A 20,013-nucleotide genomic window follows, 5' to 3' on the forward strand; every position below is an offset into this window, starting at 1 on the left:
TGTATCCGCAGATCACCCGACGGCAGTCTTGTATTTTTTTTCCATTCAGGATTATGCTATGTTCAAAAGCGTTCACCATTGGTTTTCTATGCCAGCCTTAACTGTTCGATGCGATTGTTGGGAACACTGTAAAAGAAAAATTTTGCTACACATCAGAATAATGGTGTATTACCTTCAATGTCTTCATAACAACATCTTACAATTTTCGAATTTTAAAAATTTTTGCCCGTGAAAGGTGGACATGCCAATAGTTATGTAGGCCTGTTAATTTTGTTTTGACTTCAAAATGTACTGAGTTAGCTTACGTGGAGCAGATAGTGTATGAGCACTGATCGGCAAGAATAGGTTTGTAGCATTACAGATATGAGCTGAAAAGCACAGAACAACGGAAATCTGGGCGAGTTGATTTCGGTTATCCATTGTAGAAATAGCGCGAAAAAACTCGAACACGGAGAGAACTGGACCACACGAGCGTGTTCATTGCGTCTTTGTGTTTTTCGCGTGGTTTTTTACAATGAAAACCATGCCGGATCAACGCAGGAGGCGCTTCCCTGGCATACGAGTAATATCTTAGCTTGCATTTTAAGGCATAGTACTTTTTTTCCTTCTCCAATATGCCGTCCCAGACAAGCGCGCAGAACTTTTCATACGCTAATTCAAAGACTGAGAACCGAACTCGCCGCTGCATAATTGTAGAAGATAACGAGATGCAGTCACTGTGCCTCCTCTGTGCCGAGAACGGGCACAGGTCTAGAAGCATTTGCAATGAAATCATACAAGTGCCGGATCCTCCTGCATGACAAATGCGTGCGACTCTTCTTCGATTCTCAGCTTTCATAGATAACTGCCGGCAATTTCATACTACCGATAAATATGGATTTTTCACGCCTCGCGCATCGATTCCTGCTGTCCTCAAAGGAAAATTGGTGCATTACAGGGCAATTAAAATTTTATCCTCGGATATGTTCCTGGCCAGTAGCAGCTGCTCTCCGATGGGGTATGAATACATTATTGCGATCTCTGTTTTTTTTTAATTCATCAGCAAAGGCTCTTGTGGAAAATGCTTGCTTTGAACAAAGTAAATGTTTTTGCTCTTCATACATGTCACACCAAAGCACCATTCGTTTCTCAGATCTGCAAGTGATCTTTAATCGGAAGTTTTTTATCCCCTGTGTGTTTTTCTATCATCCTCGGATCAGTTTATGCCAGAACCAAGCGGTCTTTTGGGAGCGCATATCTTCTTGAATATCACCGCGGCTAGAGTTACGTGAACTGTTAGAGGTAAATTGAAGAAAGACCCTTGTGAAGCTGATAGGAACATGCGTGCTTGACGAGACTCGCAATTATCGCATGAGGTACGCTTTCCAAGCGTGGCAGGCAAAAAATGCGAGTACCCATATAACATCACAGGACTAGCCTTTTGAACCAAATCGAAGCTTCAGCCCGAAATCAGGCTGCAGAATGCTCACTTATATTATTCTTAATTTGACTGGTGTTTCTAGCAAAATAAAATAATTTAGTGGCTTCCGATTAAGGCGAGTTTTAACAGCAATTAATCAATATTATTTTACGAAAGAATAGAAGCCAACTATGCACCACCGTTGAACGATTGCCTGTGTTAGTTGTTAAAGGTTTACCTCTAAAGGAAAACAAAGTGTTCGAAGAGCCAAGAAGCTGAAAGATGAAAACTGCAAAAATATCAAGTGAAGTATCAGATGGAAGACATCCGAAATATATATGCGCAACACTTCTCTTGGAACTGCTAGCATCGAGGGTAAGAAAAGCAACTAACTGACTGGTACTTAATTACTCGTAATCCTCAGTAGAAAAATTCTGTCTAGCTTATGTAGCAATGTAGGTTTCGCCTTTTAAAAATTGCCCTCGGCCGTTTACCTTTCATCTCATTTATTACAGAGGCAAGAAAAAACGAACATTCTAGGGCGGTACTACGCTTCGCCTAAGAAATAGTGACACTGCTTCCTACTTCACTCCGGTGCGGCTTGCTCCTTGCCACATACGGCCTAAAAGAGAACAATGACCTGCGACTTTCAAACCAGACATGCCCGGACGTACAAAACTCGAAGCGGTTTTTATGGTGCGATTTCCACGGCGAGATATGACAGTCACGTCATTTAAGCCCTGCGGCTATGCAGGGCTTAAGGAGTGTGTTTCGATTAATGGGTGATAAAGAGACGTCCGGCGGGCCATATGATGTCGTATGACATGATTCACATGAGAAACCTGCAACGGACATTGCCCCAAGTACCGGGAATGGAAATTTCTAAAAAATATTCTTAAATTATTTGCTTTCCTTCAATGACTTCATCTCGGCATCGACGCTCAGTAGCCGTTATTCCAAAAATAACCATAAATTCTAGTCGTTTCAAAACCATTTCAAGCAGCTGCGGTGGCTCAGCGGTGATCGTACTTGGCTGCTGACCCCAAAGACATACAGGTAGGTTTGATCCTGGGAGCGGCGGTTGCATTCCGATGGTGGAGAAATGATAGAAACCTGTATTTTGTACAATTTCAAAGCAAGTTAAAGTTAAAGAACCGCAGGTGGTCGAATTATCTGGAGCCGTGCATTATGCCATCTCTCAAAGACTGAATCGCTTTGGGACGTTAAACCCCATAGAACCAAAACCCTTTCATTTGCCTATGAACTTCGCTTGTTCCATCCATGGTAACTTTTGAATACTACAAATACGTTCCCAACACTGGTTCGTTCCATCGTTGTAGTACTCCTTCAACAGGGGCTGTTCTCTTACCGCCAGCTGGGACTTCAACTTTAGGCAGACGTGGCACAGGGTCGCCTAGAGAGGTGACATTGACGTTTACGCCGCGAACATCGAAGGTGTAGGTATATTCCGCTGCAAGTCCTTCAACCTCGTACATGCACACTGATTCCTTGCAGGAGCTGGAACTCAGCCGGGAGTCGTTATTAATTTCGACCATCCCTTGCGAGGGCTTGCCTGGCTGGAATAATCGTGGGAGAAAAGCAAGAGGAAAAGTAAACAACAAGTCACACAAACAAGGAACGAATCTCTGTGGGGATTTTTATCTGGTGAACACCGTAAAAATCCGTAACACAATAAACAAGACTGCTGAACACCGCACGCTACTTACACCTGGAGAGACCAGTGTTCTGGAGGAGTAAGCACTTTCCGCATGTGATCCTTACACAGATGCATTCTGTATATCTTTGGTTTATCAAATAGTAAAAAATAACCGCCGACTGCTAGAAAAGAACTTTAAACGAAAATAGCAAGCCGCGCAAATTGCCACGTTGAACGGATAGGCCTTTCTCTCCAGAACACTAAGAATTTTTTTCATGCACGAAAATGTGGCTGTGTTTATTGAAGAATTCTTTATGATCTCCAACATTCGCAGGCTCACGAATCTGGGGACTGTGACAACACTGAAATGACGTGTGTCCTCCAGAGCTGTCCGGCGGTCCAGAAGTGCCACTTTCGCGCTTGAATGTCCTTTCATTTTGTCGATTGTCAGTTTTAGCTGTAGAATGGCTACTTGCAGGTTCAGAACAAAGAATGCGGGGCGAAACAGCCACCGCACCTGTTTGTGTCTCGCCTTGTTTCTCCTATTTTAACCAATGCTTGGAGGAAGCCTCCGTTAATGTACTAGAAAGTATACAGGACCTGCATAGGCGGCATAGTTTTCCACAAAACAACTGAAAACTGTCATTTGGGTAAGTTCTCGTGTAATGCGACAGTCTTTTCGCTGTTATTCCAAGCATACAAAAGCAATCTCGAACGATGAGCTCTGAAAGGCTAGGTACCACGAATGGCCGCCTCTATGGTCTCTTCAGCGCGAAACGAGCGCTACAGCAGCAACTCACTCCTGTGATGTCAGACAAAGTCTTTTTTTTTTTTTCATTGAATAAAAGTCGTAGTTGTGAAGAAACTGCGTTAGCGTTTGTTTTGCAAGCGCTCCGTGTCGCAACTGTACCTGTAGAATGCGGTAGCGATAGGTTGATTTGAGTAAGAATGGAACTAGCATTATTATTATACTCATTATTTTTATTTTTATTATTATTATTATTATTATTATTAAACTAGAAAAATCATCCAGTAAAATGCTTGTTAGGACCGTTTTCAGTCATCCAGTAGGAGAAATAAGTGCGCGATTATAAAACCAATATCACTACGTGGAGCCGAATTAGAGTAGGCGCGCAGATTAGGTCTTATATATAAATTATCTGTTGCATATTCAATATGTGATTTTCAAGACCCGCTGCTGTCGCGTAGGCCTTACAGCGTTCCACTGCTGAGTCCTACGTAGCAAGATCCATCCTACTCTGGAGGCCACACTTTAAATGGAGATGCAATGCGAAAGCCGCCTTACGCTCTGCGACGTCAGTGCACTAGAAATAGACCCAAGTGATCGACACTGATCCGCGGTCCTCCTCCACGTCGTGTATCATAGCATATGTGAAGCTTCGGGACGTGGAGCACCTCATTCCATAGTATTGGACCTAATATCTAGTGTCTGCATATCTATTGTTCAGAAGCATTTGCAACGCGTCATGTTGATAAAGCAGATATGAGGGGCACGAAGTAAACGAATGAAACTAAGGCAGCCTTTCCAAATTTGAGGCAACTCTTTTCTACCTTTTTCACACATGGTGGCTGACACATGGTGTGTAGCCGTTCATCTGGAAGCCGAACATTAGAACAAATCAACACAGTTGTACAACCCATCTGCAGCTATTTCGGACAAGACTTTAAAAAATTGCAAAATTGTAAGACAAATTTACGGTCATATTAGAGGTAATTTTTCATTCTTCTGGTATGTAGCAAAATATTTCTTTCAAAATATTTCGATCAGTCCCATTGAACAGTTAAGACTCCTTTTGGAAATCAATGGGGAATGCTTTGACGATAGCAAAAACGTTAAAAGCAAAAAAATCTCTGTCGTCGAATGATAGATATGCAGATACAGTGATTGTTAAAATGAAATCTTACATAACATGAAAAAATTCTGTTCATAAATGGTTTCCCGCTCAAAAATGCTTTTGCCCAGAATTGCTGGGTATGAATAGAACAAAATAAAGAGATTATAACCGTCCTCTTGTTGCCGCACAGCAGTTTCAGATAAATAACAAATAGTCATGCCCACTGCAGTCTCAGAAAAGAGGCGCGAGCCTTGGATGCAGTATTTATCGACTCTTGTAAGGTTACTTCTCTCATCATCTATCAAATATTTGAAAAACTAATCGGCGATTACGAGGTCTGTTTAAGGCGACGTTCATCAGTAGATAATTCAGTTTAACAACCGCCGCACGCTAAACACGCGAACTACGGTAACGCGGCAATGCCAGTACGGGAACCTTTGCAGCAGCAACGCGGTGCAGTATTCACCGCGCTAGCCGTATGGTTCAATTAAACCTCGCTATATCCTTTGCTGAAGGCGCCATTCGCTCCGTTATTAAGTGGCGCCCTCTGTGATCAGAGGCATACACTGGCGCAAGGAATGGTTCCTGTCGCTGATGGCAGAGGACGCGACCAATTCGTAATGCGTAGAGCCCCTTAATAAAAGGGGCTTTAGTAATGCGGAAAACGCTGCCATTCGCCTCTACTCCTCGTTTCTCCTTATTGTTACGCCAACGCCACCGACGCTACAGAACCGGGGGACGTGCCCTTAACCGCTGCCATTCTAAAATACTGCTAGGGAACGGCTAGAACTGAGACATAAAGGCCAAACACCGATCGCCACACTCCTGCTAAGGCAGCTAGTACCAAGAGAGAGAGATGCAGACAATGAGCGAGTGAGCTGGATTCGATGCCTCTTACGTCAGGCTTTACATTGCAAGATATGATGTTTATTTTAAGACCTAAAACTTGAATAATGGATTTGACAAAGCCTAAGGATGAGGAATATTGCCTGACAGAATGTTTGCACCCCGAGAACTGGGGGCCTCTATGGCCCCCAAATTCAATCCAGCAAATAGATTTCTGCTGCAAATCGAGAAATATCTAGCTGACAACATAAAATTATTTGCCATAGTCGATAAATATCTGTCAAAGATCGAAAATTTCATGCGTCTGGTTTTTCACGATACTTTAGAGGGCATGTCTCACTGTGTCAATACTAAAGCTCATGGACGCACTTGATGATGATCATGATGATGTCCTCAGGCTGAATTGCATGTACTTGTCCAGGGTTGCAGAATTTCTCTTTCTTTGACCGGTCTGTTTAATATTGATTAGTCTTTACAATCATTCTACATTTGAAATTTTTCATCGGAAAAAGAAAATGATGCCCTAAATATGGAAGTTATCAAAAAGTCACGTTGAGACTACTAGGCTATAAGTAATTCAAACGCGGAATTAAGACTTTTTGTACAATGTTTTGCGCAGACGTGTGTTTTAGAAAGCTTTGGGCGTCATATCAGTTTCGCTCGGAGGGAATCGCACGAAATAAAGCATGGATGAGTTTCTAGATGAATAGTGCCGCAATAAAGGTAATCAAGATAATGCATAAGCACGCTCAGCACTACTGCGATACTCGCTCAGCTACGGTTAACACAGACATGCAAGATATTTAACGATTTCATACAGAACTGAGTTTAAAATTAATGGACGTGAATGAGGCCTTATATCTGAAAGAAACAGTACGCAAGCCGTATGCTTCCGCGCTTTCGAGCCTGATTACTAAAATGCGATGTTTTTACCAAGAACAGTGAGCATCAAGTATGACCTTTTTCTCAGCCTTATTGTGTCAGGCGCATCATTAATTTACCTGTTTGATATGTTAAACTGTACATTATGAAGCTCCTCGGTATTCCTTAGAGAGCGGTAATTGCGTACTTTAGGCATAATTAAATATCATGTATTATGAATTCAGAGAGCGCAAAAGAAATATATTCATAATCGTTGCTGTTTTTTATTTGTTTCCTCGGGCAGAAAATACGCAAGGTCCACCGCAGCCGCGGCGGCTAAAGGTTGCAGCGCATGATGAAGCCTCTGTAACTCTGCAATTTAGCATAAGCATCCGCACAAATAGAATATTCTATACACGTATTAACGGATGTACAGTAAATCAGTATCTGAATAATATATGCTCATGTCGTTGTGTACACGCGTAGAGAAACACTACAACTTTCTAATCAAGGATTGTGTAAGAGAGCGTTATTTTTAATATAAGAATGCAAATCATTTATATGAACACGTTATAATATTTTGATTTTGCCAGTTTGTGAAAATATGAATCGGAGATTTCGGTTCCTTGGTACAGATGGGCTGGTATACCTTAGTGGCGTTATAGGTGATCACGTAGCGTTCGAGCTCTCCTCTCGTCTGCTGCGGAGGACTCCAGGTAAGGCGCACGGTGTTGTTCTTGAACGCTTCGGCTTTCAGATTTGTAACAGGGCCAGGTCCTGGATGAAACATTTACGGGAAACGACGAAATGATCGTATGTACTGAAAGGTGCAAAATAATTTACAGACATACCTGAGAATTATCTTGGAATATTACAACCACAAAGGCACGGCAAGCAAAGACTGTGTCCTCAAGCCCTCTACATTGTTGTATGAAATTCAATGTTTACGCTGCTGCTTCATCAACGCTGTGGCACAGATCAAAAGAGATTGACAAATAATTCAAAATGCCTTTAAATTTTTCGGAAAAGGATAAAGTATCTCGCACAAAATGATGCACCCTATAAAAGTTTGGCTATAAACTTTCCATAAGTTTTTTGACAAAGCACTTCTTTATTATTGCCTCCATTTATTTCATGCCCAGTTTTTCTTGCAGCACTCATAAGTCAGCGCAATACGGATGGCACGCCGGCGAAACTGGTGAACTAAAGAAACGCCGCTCCAGCCTGAAGGCAGCAATAATTTGATTCAGGATCGGATCACAGGCTTGGCATAGTGTTTCGGTGTAGTTTCAATATTTGTGTGTTAGCATCCGCCTATACACTGGCTTATTTCTAAGCAAGAAGAGTGCAAAATCCTGATACGCGACTCCATGATTACAGTGCTGCCACTTTTACGTTAATTCGCTCTCTGAAGGTAAGGCAGTAGGACTGCTGATAATAACCTTGTTTTTTTTTTGCATAGAATGCGTTCTGGAGCGAGCATAAAAGATCACAAAATATCGCTCTGACGTTTCAGTGAAAAAATATGACGGAAGCAAGTAAGCTAAGTTGAGCAAACTGATATTTAGTCAGGTGGCGGTATGCGCCGAGAGTACAACATTTCACCGCGAAAGGCCTCTTCTTCTCGTATTACACACTCTGAAGCGAGAAAAAGGAATAAGATCCTTAGTTTAATTTATAGCAGAGTGCACAATTTTATCATAGAACAGTTCTACCTTTTCAAATCAACGAAAACCTTATAACAAATTTTGGTAGTTGCCGGTCGTTCTAATATTTATTTCATTGACTGGAGGTAGTAAGTTAACTTGCGCGTGTTCACTACACGTGACAAGATTTTTGCCAACAAAATGCAGTCATGTGCATGTGTGCCTACGACGCCCTTCACTTTTCTCAACCTTGCGCTCTCGCAATCTACCAAGTTATGCGGTGCGCTTAAAGAGAACATTGTCAAAAATCGCTTTAAGTCCAACTCTAACGGTCCCTTAACTCGCGTGTTACTTTGCCGCCGACTTTATTTTTATTTCTGCGAAAGGCGCAACTGTGATCGGAGATAAGACTTTCTGGTCTGCTGTGCTACTTATTTTCTAGCATGTTACCATGTTACCAGTGTATTCACATGATGTCTTATTTCTCCGCACTCTTCCTGCTTTCTGCTACCGTATATAGAGGAGGTAGAAGTTCTGCCGCTTCTGATAGCGGCCGCAGCCATCTTTGATTATTTTTTTTCCGTTTCAGTGCACATCGAGTTATCTTGTGAAGCCTTACATGAATGATAAATTAAATGTTTTAACAAATTTCTCCCGATACCTTCCTCCACTCTCTTGCCAACCTGTCGTAACCGGCCCGAGACAAATCATGTCGAACACTTTTGGAAAACAAAATTGAAATATGAAAAATTGTGAGAGTTTCACAAAAATTTTGAAGATAAAGAATTATTCTACTGATATGTAGCAAAAACTCTGTTTTAAAGGGTTTCCATCGATTGCTTTGAAAAGTTGAGACACCCATACAAGATCAGTGGGGAAGGCATTTGACGATACCAAAAATATTCATAGAAAAAAAAACTCGACACCGCTGTCTCGTGAAATTAGGCTATATTGATTGTTATAGTGAAAACTTCCATAACATGAAAAAGGTGCGTTCATAAAAGGCTTCTCGATCAAAAATGATTTTATCCAGAATTGCTGGGTGTGACACGAGAGGGTCAGATATGCGCGGAGCCTGCTTCAGTCCTTTTATCGGATTCTTTTCTGCAAGCAACAGCGGCTATGCAGGGCTTAATGAATGTGTTTCGAGTAATGGGTGATAAAGAACACTTTGAAAAGAATGTCTTAGAAATACGTATGGGAAAATAACTGGACTGGCTTTCCGCCGCCTGGGTTTGGCAGCGCTGATGTAAATATAAATATTGCCACGTGATGGTGACAACACTGGCGGCAAGAGACAACATTAGAAGCTTTCGCGGCAGTATCGTTAACCTTGTTAGTGATGCTGTCATAAAGTGACCCAGAACGAAGCGTAGGCTTTATAACGTTGAATCAAGGTGTCGACAACAAAGTGGAAATCGCCTCTGGGAAGCTGAAAATCAGGGGTATTCTCCTGCGTCTTAACCAACACCATTATAATGCTCTAGTGCCGTTGCTGTGGTTGGTGTCGTAGTACAACTGATTTGTGGGCTCTAATAATTATCCCTACCATCATTTTTAGAAGGAAATTAGAAGGAAAAGACGTGAACATTTTTAGATTTATTGGAGATTGCCTTCTGGTTATTGGACGTTGTAGAGCACAATTTGCCGCTGGGTTTGCACTTGTGCTTCTGCGGTTCTCTAACACTCACCGCCCTTTAAAGTCTAGAGGCTTCTATTGCTCTAAGCTGATCAAGGCTGGTAGCATACGTTTGTTCTCTAGCAGCTTTTTAGGGAAACCTAGTGGCCGCCGTCAGAATGTGAGCTATCATGAACAGTTAGACAGCCTGAAGCCGATTACACGGGTAATATGGTGTCCTCCATGGCTGAGGGCCCAGAGGTATAGAAAATCAAGAGCAGGAACTTGAGATGTCATCAAAGCGGGCACGTGTCTGAACCGCATTTTTGTGATTCCCTTCATGCTTAGGATGCCAAGTGAGCAAAAAAAAATCAACAGACAGGTGTAACTGTCGGCCTCTCGGCGCCCTATACCCATTTGCTTTTTCTGAGCCTTGAACCAAGGAAATAATAGGCACATAAAATGCACTAATAGGCACCATCAGTGCTTTACTGCCTTCTATAAGGCAGTTGCTTATTCTGTTTCGCGGCAATTCTCTTGGAAACACCTCGTTCGCTGACTGCGTGTGCTTCCGGTTTTAAGCGAACGTTTCGCCTGTATATCGCGGCAAAGGTGCTGCGTGCGGACTGCAAAGCTAACATTAATAGCAGGCCCAGCTAAATCTCTCTCTCTCAATACTGCAGAGCACCGATTTCTTTATGTACAGACTTGGTCAAAAGTCTTAAGGCCGTAGCGTTCAGCTGCAGCGGAATGATTGTTCCTAGAATGATCCGTGTAGGGGATCATTCAAATCACAAGTCAAGCAGGAAGCTTTTCTACCACAATAAAAAAACCTTCTGCTAGCATTTCAAGGTCATGCTGTCTTTAATAGTGCCGTAATGTCTCTGTTATGCGGCTGAAGTGAAAAGCCTTTCTAGTTAAGACTTTTGACCAAGACTGTACGTAAACTTTGTACATGCCGACTTATAGACCACGCCTAATGCATGGCCACTGCCGTAGCACGACGAGTTATTCTTTTCATCCAGTGAAGCTCAGAAGAATAGAAACACTGCTACTAAACAGGGAGATAACTTGCGTAGAATGCAATGGTACCCATGCGCAATTGCCGGAAATATATTTCTGCACAATATGAGCCCATCCGTACACATGTGCCCTTGTATTTTTTTTACATTGCAGTATATAAAGTGAGGTGCAAAACTTGCTCCGTTAAAACTTACCCTCAGGCAGTGTCCAGGCGGTAACGGAAACCGAGGGCCCCTCCAGGCGCCTATTGTAGTAGACGTTGTAGGCGAACACTTCGATGGAATACTCGGTATTTGGCTCCAAGAAAGGCAGGGGTACGCTTCGGGCCGTCACTTCGGTGCGGTTCACATTGCGACCCCGAATCAGGCTCCACGAGAGCACATAGCCGGCCAGTTCGCCGTTCTTCTCGACAGGTTCCGACCAGTTGACGAAGAGGGTCCTTGACTCCCGTTTGGCCACGGAGAAGTTCCCGACCGCCGAAGGTTCTGGGCGGGAAAGTGGGAAATGCGAATGCATACAAAGGTGCTAGAAGCTTATGAACAGGTTTTAAAAATTGTTTTTCCGTTAGATAGATAAAGAGGAGGATGGAAAGGCAGAGATGTAAACCAGAAAGGGGTTCCGGTTGGCTACCCTGCCCTGGGGAAGAGGAATTAGGGGACTAAAAGGAGGAAGAGAGAAGGGGAAAAAGGCATAACACACACACACACACACACACACACACACACACACACACACACACACACACACACACACACACACACACACACACACACACACACACACACACACACACACACACACACACACACACACACACACACACACACACACACACACACACACACACACACACACACACACACACACACACACACACACACACACACACACACACACACACACACACACACACACACACACACACACACACACACACACACACACACACACACACACACACACACACACACACACACACACACACACACACACACACACACAACCCTGTCACAATTTGTCACTCAGTCCAACAAACGACAGGCAGATATGCCAACCGCATTGGTAAACGTAGAAGTGATCAGGTTCGACCGCTGGAGCAGTAAACAGCCCTTTTTTATTGCGGAGACTCTGGATGTTACCTGAAGGGTTTGAATACATTTTACTATTATATTTGCTTAAAATTTATTACGTTTGTGCAAAATGTTCATCCACCATGTATGGAACCTGTCGTGTTTCAGTGAAATACCTGGCTTCGATGCATCGTAACCAGATTTTTATAAGTTTCCTAGTACTGACCTGTTTGAAGAGACCACAGAATGTGAGTCATTGCCTTAGGGACGTGGATATATAGATGATGAAGGTTGGTATGGTTTATGAGGGTTTAACGTCCCAAAGCGACTCAGGCTATGAGAGACGCCGTAGTGAAGGACTCCGGAAATTTCGAGCACCTGGGGTTCTTTAACGTGCACTGACATCGCACAGTACACAGGCCTCTAGAATTTCGCCGCCATCGAAATTCGACCGCCATGGCCGGGATCGAACCCGCGTCTTTCGGGCCAGCTGCCGAGCGCCGTAACCACTCAGCCACCGCAGCGGCTGATGGTGAAAGCAATAACATTCCATTTATTCTCTCTCAAGGGTAGAAAAGGACGTAGCATTGCTTGGGCAATGCTTCATGCCCTTTCACTTTCAAATTTAACAGCCCTCAAGCAAGAAAAATATACAGATTTGCGAAAATCTAATTACTGCAGAAAAAACTTAAGTGAAGGTTAACGGCGAACATTGCATCGCGAAATTGTGCAAGCCTAATCTGTGAACAGGTTCACCCAAAGAGTACACACCCAAAGAGAACCGCTGTAGATACGTGTCATTCCTTAACGCGTGGCCATGACTGACAAACTACAGTATGTCTTCCAGTTATCCTCCTGACTAACTGCAATTTAATGAAAAGAACCAGAGCGATTCGTGTAATTTTTGCTTTTGCTATGCCTAAACATAACGCCGCGAAATGCAATAAACATGCTGCATGATAGTATAAATTTTCTATTCCGGTCAAAGCCTGCTTACTTGTCCGATTGTTGAATAGCCTAAAGGTTGCACAATACGCTGCCGCTGAACCGAATAAATGAACGCAGCAGATGGAGTTTTTACGCCGCTGTGGCGTCATCTGTTCTATATTATTGGAGCCATCAGACTATATCCAATAGTAGCCGCATTTGTTGGCGCGCTACTATGGACGCGTGTTTCCAAGCTAAAGCATGTGCGGCTTGAAGGCGCGTTAGGTTCTCCGTCTGAGTGGCAACCAGCAAACGCGCGAGGCTGTTTCACGCTTTAAAGATTTCCCTCATGTCACAGCTACTGTGTCTGTTCTAGGGTTACCGGCAATTCACATTTCCAAAAGCTTTTCTACCCCCCCCCCCTCCCCCCACCTCTTTGCTCTTTGGAAGTGTCTTTGCTCGGAAATAACAATTATTTCCCGGGTAGCTAGAGGTTTTTTTTTAATTTATGCGCAACTATGAGAATGTATTCGATGCCGCTTGCGCAAGCAGTAAAGAGCATAACGAAATTCACAGCTGAACCGTTTTTTTCTTAGAACGTCTACAAGGTACAAGCTCAGAATAAATCGCCACGAGCAATCCGCCTTACTGTACGCTTTATCCGTGGCGGAGCTTGAACCACTGTTTTCTCCCTGCTTACGGATTTTATTGCGTACTTACATGCTTCAGAAGCTATAGTTGGCTTCAATCAGCCTGTACAGAAGAACTCAAGATCCACCTAATGTAGCTGATTTGTAGCTTTGACGTAACAATCGTAAACTGAAAAAAGGCAATTCTACCCCGCCCCTTAAAAAAGAACTTCCAAAGCATGCTAACCAGCTCCTACATTCTGTAAAATCTATTTACCCTGATTACTGCGTCTTCGTAGTAGCAACAGGCGCTTGTTGTTGCAAAAGTTGATTGAATACCATAAGACCAGTTCAGCTACTTGGACGATTAAAGACATTAGCAACACTTTTCTATTTTCATGTATAGCTCTTGAACCTCTTTTAAAATCTTCTCATCCCCAGCAGCGTTCACCCTCATGACTAGTGTAGTTTTCAATCACCGATTCCTCGTCATTACGTTACTATAAAAATGTAATCTGGTAAAAAAGAAGTGGCAGCACGCTCCTATATATAGACGTCTTTCTAAAGCAGGTAATCTCAAGGTCAGGTTACTGTTTTGTCAACATGAACGCCTATTCTATCTGACCTCGGCCGGCTGCGCACACATTACTCCAGCAAATGTTTCGCTCCAATGCAAGTACCTGACATTCGACCGCCACAGACTGTTAACCTTTCCTCGATATTAAATACCTTGTGCTAAATGGCCACCGGTTATTTTTTTTTTCGACGTTCACGTTTTCGTCACGTCCATTTTCACCTCTTTTATTTCAACGAGAACATTTAGCTGGGGCTTGTTCCGGTATCTGCTCTGTTCATGTGCCTTAACGATAACCAATTATCTTTCTTTCATAGTTCGCTGCGCTCTCCGTGACTAAACCTCAAGGCATTTCTTCAGCTTAAAGGCTGTCCTCAAACGCGAGTGCTGCTCTCATACAATTGTCTCGTACGCAACCTTTTTGGGGCTTGGGCAGTGCATGTAATGCAAAGCAAGATAACCGCTGGTCCTTAAGGGTAACGGAGTGGATTCCAAGATAAAGTAAGCGTAGCAGGGGGCGGCAGAAGGTTAGGTGGGCGGATGAGATTAAGAAGTTTGCAGGCAAAGGGTGGATGCAGATGGCAAAGGATAAGGTTAATTGGAGAGACATGGGAGAGGCCTTTGCCTTGCAGTGGGTGTAATAAGGCTGATGATGATGATGATGGAAAGCTGGGGTTTTTCTTCTGAGAGTGCCTGCCACATACACTCCAATTCATTATTAATATTTTGGTTGCATATTTCTAAAACACTGGCTTTCATTACATTAAATATTAATTAAGGGCTCTATGACAAGATTAGGCTAGAAAATACGAAACAATAACACGGGCTTCAAGGCCACAACGTTTCGGCACCATGCGCTCACAAGTATCTTTTGCGCCTCTAGCTCCGCACTCTTTTTACACAACTGCTGAGTACACTCACCAGCCGGTTTCGTTCTGTATTGCGTCCGTTTCCGCGGCCCGGTCAGCTTCCCCTCGTCTGCGTCCAAATTGTAGGCACGCACCGTGAACACGTAATCCGTCCAAGGCGTGAGGTTGTCCAGCAGAAGGAGCTTATTCGTGCCATTTGTTTCGTTGGTGCAAGTGTCTACTTCGCTGTTCTTGGCAGTGGGACAATTCGTCCAAAGGAAACCGTCCAGGGGTCCGTTCGGGGAGTCCGAAACAGTGAAGTAGAAGGCAGCCGAACGTGTGCCCACCTGCTTGTACACCACTGGCTCCAGCTCCGGAGCTGAAAAAGGTTTAACGTGAAAGACCAAGTGCGAATTCGATAACGTTTCATCGCTTAGAAGACAAAAAAAACTTCCATAGCACCGGACATTAGCACAAACAAGGAAGCCTTTGTCCTCTATCTAGGCTGCGTTGAAAAAGATAGCCACATAATTGATTGGTCATTGGGCAGTCTTTTCACAGGGATGCCCTATGAGTGGTCATCACCTAAAGATCACCGCAATCGTTGAAATCAAAACCGCACACTGGTGGCTTTCCTTGTCAAAACCGCGGCACGTCCGCGGTTCGCTGATTAATTGTGCACACTCACATAGTTTTTTTTAAATAGCCTTGAGTGTATTAGTAGGTATTAAGACACAAATTGTGCCGCCGCGGTGGCTAAGTGGCTATGGCGCTCGGCTGCTGGCCCGAAAGACGCGGGTTCGATCCCGGCCGCGGCGGTCGAATTTCGATGGAGGCGAAATTCTACAGGCCCGTGTGCTGTGCGATGTCAGTGCACGTTAAAGAACCCCAGGTGGTCGAAATTTCGGAGCCCTTCACTACGGCGTCTCTCATGGCCTGAGTCGCTTTGGGACGTTAAACCCCCTTAAACCATAAACCAACAAATTGTATGACCTGACTACTTGTTCACAAGAATATGACGCAGCACAGCAACCTGGTTCTCGAATATGAGTAATATAAAGCAGGGTGAGCGTTCGCAAGTCTGTTGATGCAAAATGTTGTAACTGAGATAAAAGCAAAAATGATTTTTTTTCTTTTTTCTTTGTCAAAACTACCTTTTACTTCAGGTAGACAACAAATCGTCGGTTCGAAATTCTTGAAAATGTATTCATTCAGTCAGATGAAATTACAGTTGTGTTTGTTCGAAAGACCTAAGCCGTGCCTCTGGCAAACCTTCGCACGCGTTACTTATCGACGATAAATCTTTGCAGGATTGTGGCACTTTCCATTGCACACACTGATAATTACAAGAAGAGCCGTTAGGCTTACGAACGCTAAATTTAAAAAAAAAAAACCTTGTGAAGAGCCCACTTCGGATAAAATATCAAGTAGCTCCGAGCAACCAAAATGCATTTCCGAAGCCGCTGTTAAACCTTCTGTGGCGCTACGAGCCCGCTTTCAACGGACATGTCTAATATTAGAGAAATCATTGGCTGACATGGAAGGTCACAGCGGCTAATTGACATCGGACCTAGCTTATCTCCGAAATGCAATCAACGTCAAATTTCATAAACTCTTTTTAGACGTTAATATTATATGTTTCACGGGCAAACAACCGGTGCGATGATTGCGTTGCAGTGTTTTTAGAGCGAGATCACTTCTAGCCTCACACCCCTGGTTTCAGGGGTGTATGTATGTGTGTGTGAAGCCTCTGTGTAGCAACTGTAACTCGCTCACTGAGTCAGTGAACACCTAAATTGCGCAGTGAGTAGGCGGTGGTGTCTATCTACAAACTGAGATGCGCCTTTTCTTCTCTCATAACCTGCGGAAGGTTTAAACTCCGTTAATTTTGACGAAAAGAAAGGCGCATAATTGGCTCTGTGTCAGTGGACACCTCAGTCGCGCTTTTATGCACGTGACGATGGTGTCCACCTCAAAAAACGTGCTTTCGTACTAATTTTCTTTCCTAGCAATGCTAAAGCGCCGACTATTTTTTTTAAACCTCCCGCCATTACGTGTCATGTATAACATGGTTCCAATTAGGACGATACTGTTCTGCTTTTTGTTTTCGATTTAAGTATCACTCCTCTTCAGTCGTACACTTTGTTTCACGCGTGCTTCCTGGCTCTTTCTGCACATTGATTGCGAAGAATGTAGTTCTCCATCTCATGCTTGAGATAGAACAAGGTGGGTGATCAATCATAAGCACCTGACTTGCATAAATAATGTGTCACATGGAGTGTCGCCCCACAGGAAGAAAAATAGTGAATCATAACCACTCATAAAAACAGTCCCGAAACTTTTGAAGTATACCGAGCGTTCACAGCACTGTGCATTCCAGCGGACTAATGTGATTTTTATTCCTGCGTGAGCGCACTGCGGGCTGTTTACATTGCGGACAAACTATCAGAAAATGAGTTCTTGAAGCCGAACTCCGCCTTTCCTTCTACACACACGCTACGGTGTACCGTGTTGAAACTGCGGCAGTTTACACGCTTTCAAAACATACCGTCAACGGCGGTCCTAAAAGCTGTTGAGACCGAATCGCCGTACAGGCGGGTGCCGTCTTCGAAATCGTGGAAAGCCTTGACTGACACTGTGTAGTTGGAGTACGCCTTCCACGGGATTTGCGCTTCATGGTCACTGGTGTTCAGCGAATCACTCCCAGTTGTCCTGCCGAGCCAGTCTGTGATGCTCCAGGACACATTGTAGCCGCTCAGTGGCCCCTGCGGGTTCTTTGGTTCGTCCCAAGTCATGAGTATCGAGTGTAGTGTCCCGTTCTCGTACTTTTTCAGATTCTCGGGCTCACTTGGGGCTGAAAACAAATTTTCTTATGTCATTATTGCTTATGTTATATAAGCTCTATTATTACATACAGGCTGTCACAGGCAACAAAATTCAGCAATTTGTGTGCTTCCTTCGAAACTGCGCATGAAGCTTAACAGCCAGGAACTCCGTTTAAAAAGAACACTGATGTCAAGTAACACAACAAAGAATGCAGATTTTTATATTAAGAAATAAGTGTCATTTGTTTGGCAATCTCCTGACATGACAGCCGGCATAAACCGACTGAGCTGACCAGAAACCAGATTTGGCGAATAGGCAGCCTAGTCAAGGGCAACCCTCTTGGAATTTGCCAGGGACCCCAAGGCGCCAGTAGTCAAGTAAAGCTAGAGGTAGGCCACGCTAAGTACAGACAACTTCCTTCGCGATAAGGCGGTGCGATGTTCAGATAACATTACAACAAGGCTGTTATTTTAGATCAATTCAGCGCGTGCGTAGAAGAGGAAGCTGGAGACGTGAACAGGGCGCACTTCAACAACGTAGGGAGCAATATGTAACAGTAGCGTTTACCATCGCTCGTTATCCTGCCACATATTTCTATCCGTGGAAAGCTAAGGCTCAAAAAACAAAAAGACGTGGCGGCTTTTTTTTTTCCTACTCGTCGGCCTACATGATTGGTGACCGCGTACGAAGCCCCTTTGAAGCTCGAAAAAGGGCCTCGTCTAAACTTGAAGCATATCGAAATGCGCAGCTCTGTGGCTTAGCTCGCTAATATTCTGGCAGAGCTCTAGTTTAACAATGTTATGTGATAAGTCTGGCAGTACTGCCTCGTAAAGAAGGAGATTCACGCCAGTCTCTTCCCTGACATGAATATGGCTCCGCCGGACGACCATTTGCACCAGATTATAAACTCACTACTTAAAGCAGAAATGCAATACAAGGCTCACACGGCAGTTTTATGCCGCCATACTATTCCGTCGGTACAGTACCAGTGAGTACAGCACCGTCGGTACAACTTTATAAACTCGCTTCTTAAAGCAGAATTGCAATACAGGGCTCGCACGGCTGTTTTGTGCGGCCATACTATTCCGTCAGTATAGCAGAGGTCGCCTGGATGAGCTGAACGTCATCCATTGTGTCGTTATTAAAGTAAAAGCTTTACTAGGCTATATTGGCGGGGATCGTGTCCACAAAATGTGTCGGCAGCAGTTGTGGGCTACTCAGGAGAGGCAGCGTGAAACGAGTGGTTGTAATCAAAGCTGAATGATGTGCGGATGCTGCCCGAAAAAAAATTCGTAATCAAATGAATAGTTAATTAATTAGAGCCAAAAATGTCGAAAAAATGGGCGGAGCCAGAGCAAAAGTGTCGCGAAATTTCCAAACGCCGGAACTAGGCGGGGCTACAGCGTAGCGCCAAATTTGAAAAACCGGAAGTGTGGACGGAGCAAAAGCGTGGCACAAAGTATGAAATCTCCCAATGGGGAACCCCGTGACCACTGATAAGTGATCGATACGTAACCAGGAGATAGAAAAAAAGAATGATAAATTATATGCAATTTGGTAATTAATGAGAAGCAAAAGGTTAAGGACGGGAAAATAGACTGGACGGTTATATAGTTAGTGGGCGGGAACGATGCGTGGCGCAAAATTTGAAACTCGAAATGGTTGCCGGGACGAAACAAGGGTACAATTAGAGTTAATCGATAGCCAATAAATCAAGTGAGCGAGAAAAGAACCATGGCGCCAAATTTGAAAGGCGACCATTGGCGAGGAGGCGTCATCGCTTTCGCATTCTTCCAATGCGAGTAGCCGCAGTGATCTCTAATTTTTAGCTCCTTTATGCACGTGACTACGTATGCGTACTTAAACAACACGATGCGTAATTCATGCTCTCAAATATGCTTGGAAAGAAACGAAGGTGAAATAGAAGGACAAAGGGCAGACAGATATCCAGTTAATAGTCTGAACAATATGGAGAACGAGCATGCGAGCAGCAACTCTAATGGTTACTGGATATGTTTAGTCTTCCCAGAAGGATGCTTCAGTTGAGAGAAAAAGACAGATGAAACAAAACACACACACGCCACAACTCTCGGACACTGGTATACACATACGCTGTTTTCAGAAAGGTACGTATCATAACCGTGACTACCGGAAAATTCAAGGTGAGGGCAATTTGGAGGAATGTATGTACTTCTGCAGCTTTTACACCTTAAGGTTTGCGTATGTATCTCAA

The 20,013-nt window shown here is 43.7% G+C and overlaps 1 protein-coding gene across 1 annotated transcript in view; it reads right to left on the reverse strand.

Moving 5' to 3' along the window:
• LOC144105685 (receptor-type tyrosine-protein phosphatase H-like) overlaps window positions 1-20,013 on the reverse strand; it is a 145,440-nt gene that overhangs the window by 62,500 nt on the left and 62,927 nt on the right. Inside the window, exons 9-13 of the mRNA XM_077638791.1 lie at window positions 17,503-17,808; window positions 15,028-15,333; window positions 11,101-11,391; window positions 7,269-7,396; window positions 2,769-2,976 (exon numbers count right to left, since the gene is read on the reverse strand). Coding sequence (XP_077494917.1) covers window positions 2,769-2,976; window positions 7,269-7,396; window positions 11,101-11,391; window positions 15,028-15,333; window positions 17,503-17,808 — 1,239 coding nt within the window. The remainder of the gene's footprint in view (window positions 1-2,768; window positions 2,977-7,268; window positions 7,397-11,100; window positions 11,392-15,027; window positions 15,334-17,502; window positions 17,809-20,013) is intronic.

Source organism: Amblyomma americanum, chromosome 9 (genome assembly GCF_052857255.1).
Source record: "Amblyomma americanum isolate KBUSLIRL-KWMA chromosome 9, ASM5285725v1, whole genome shotgun sequence".
Classification (NCBI taxonomy): domain Eukaryota; kingdom Metazoa; phylum Arthropoda; class Arachnida; order Ixodida; family Ixodidae; genus Amblyomma; species Amblyomma americanum.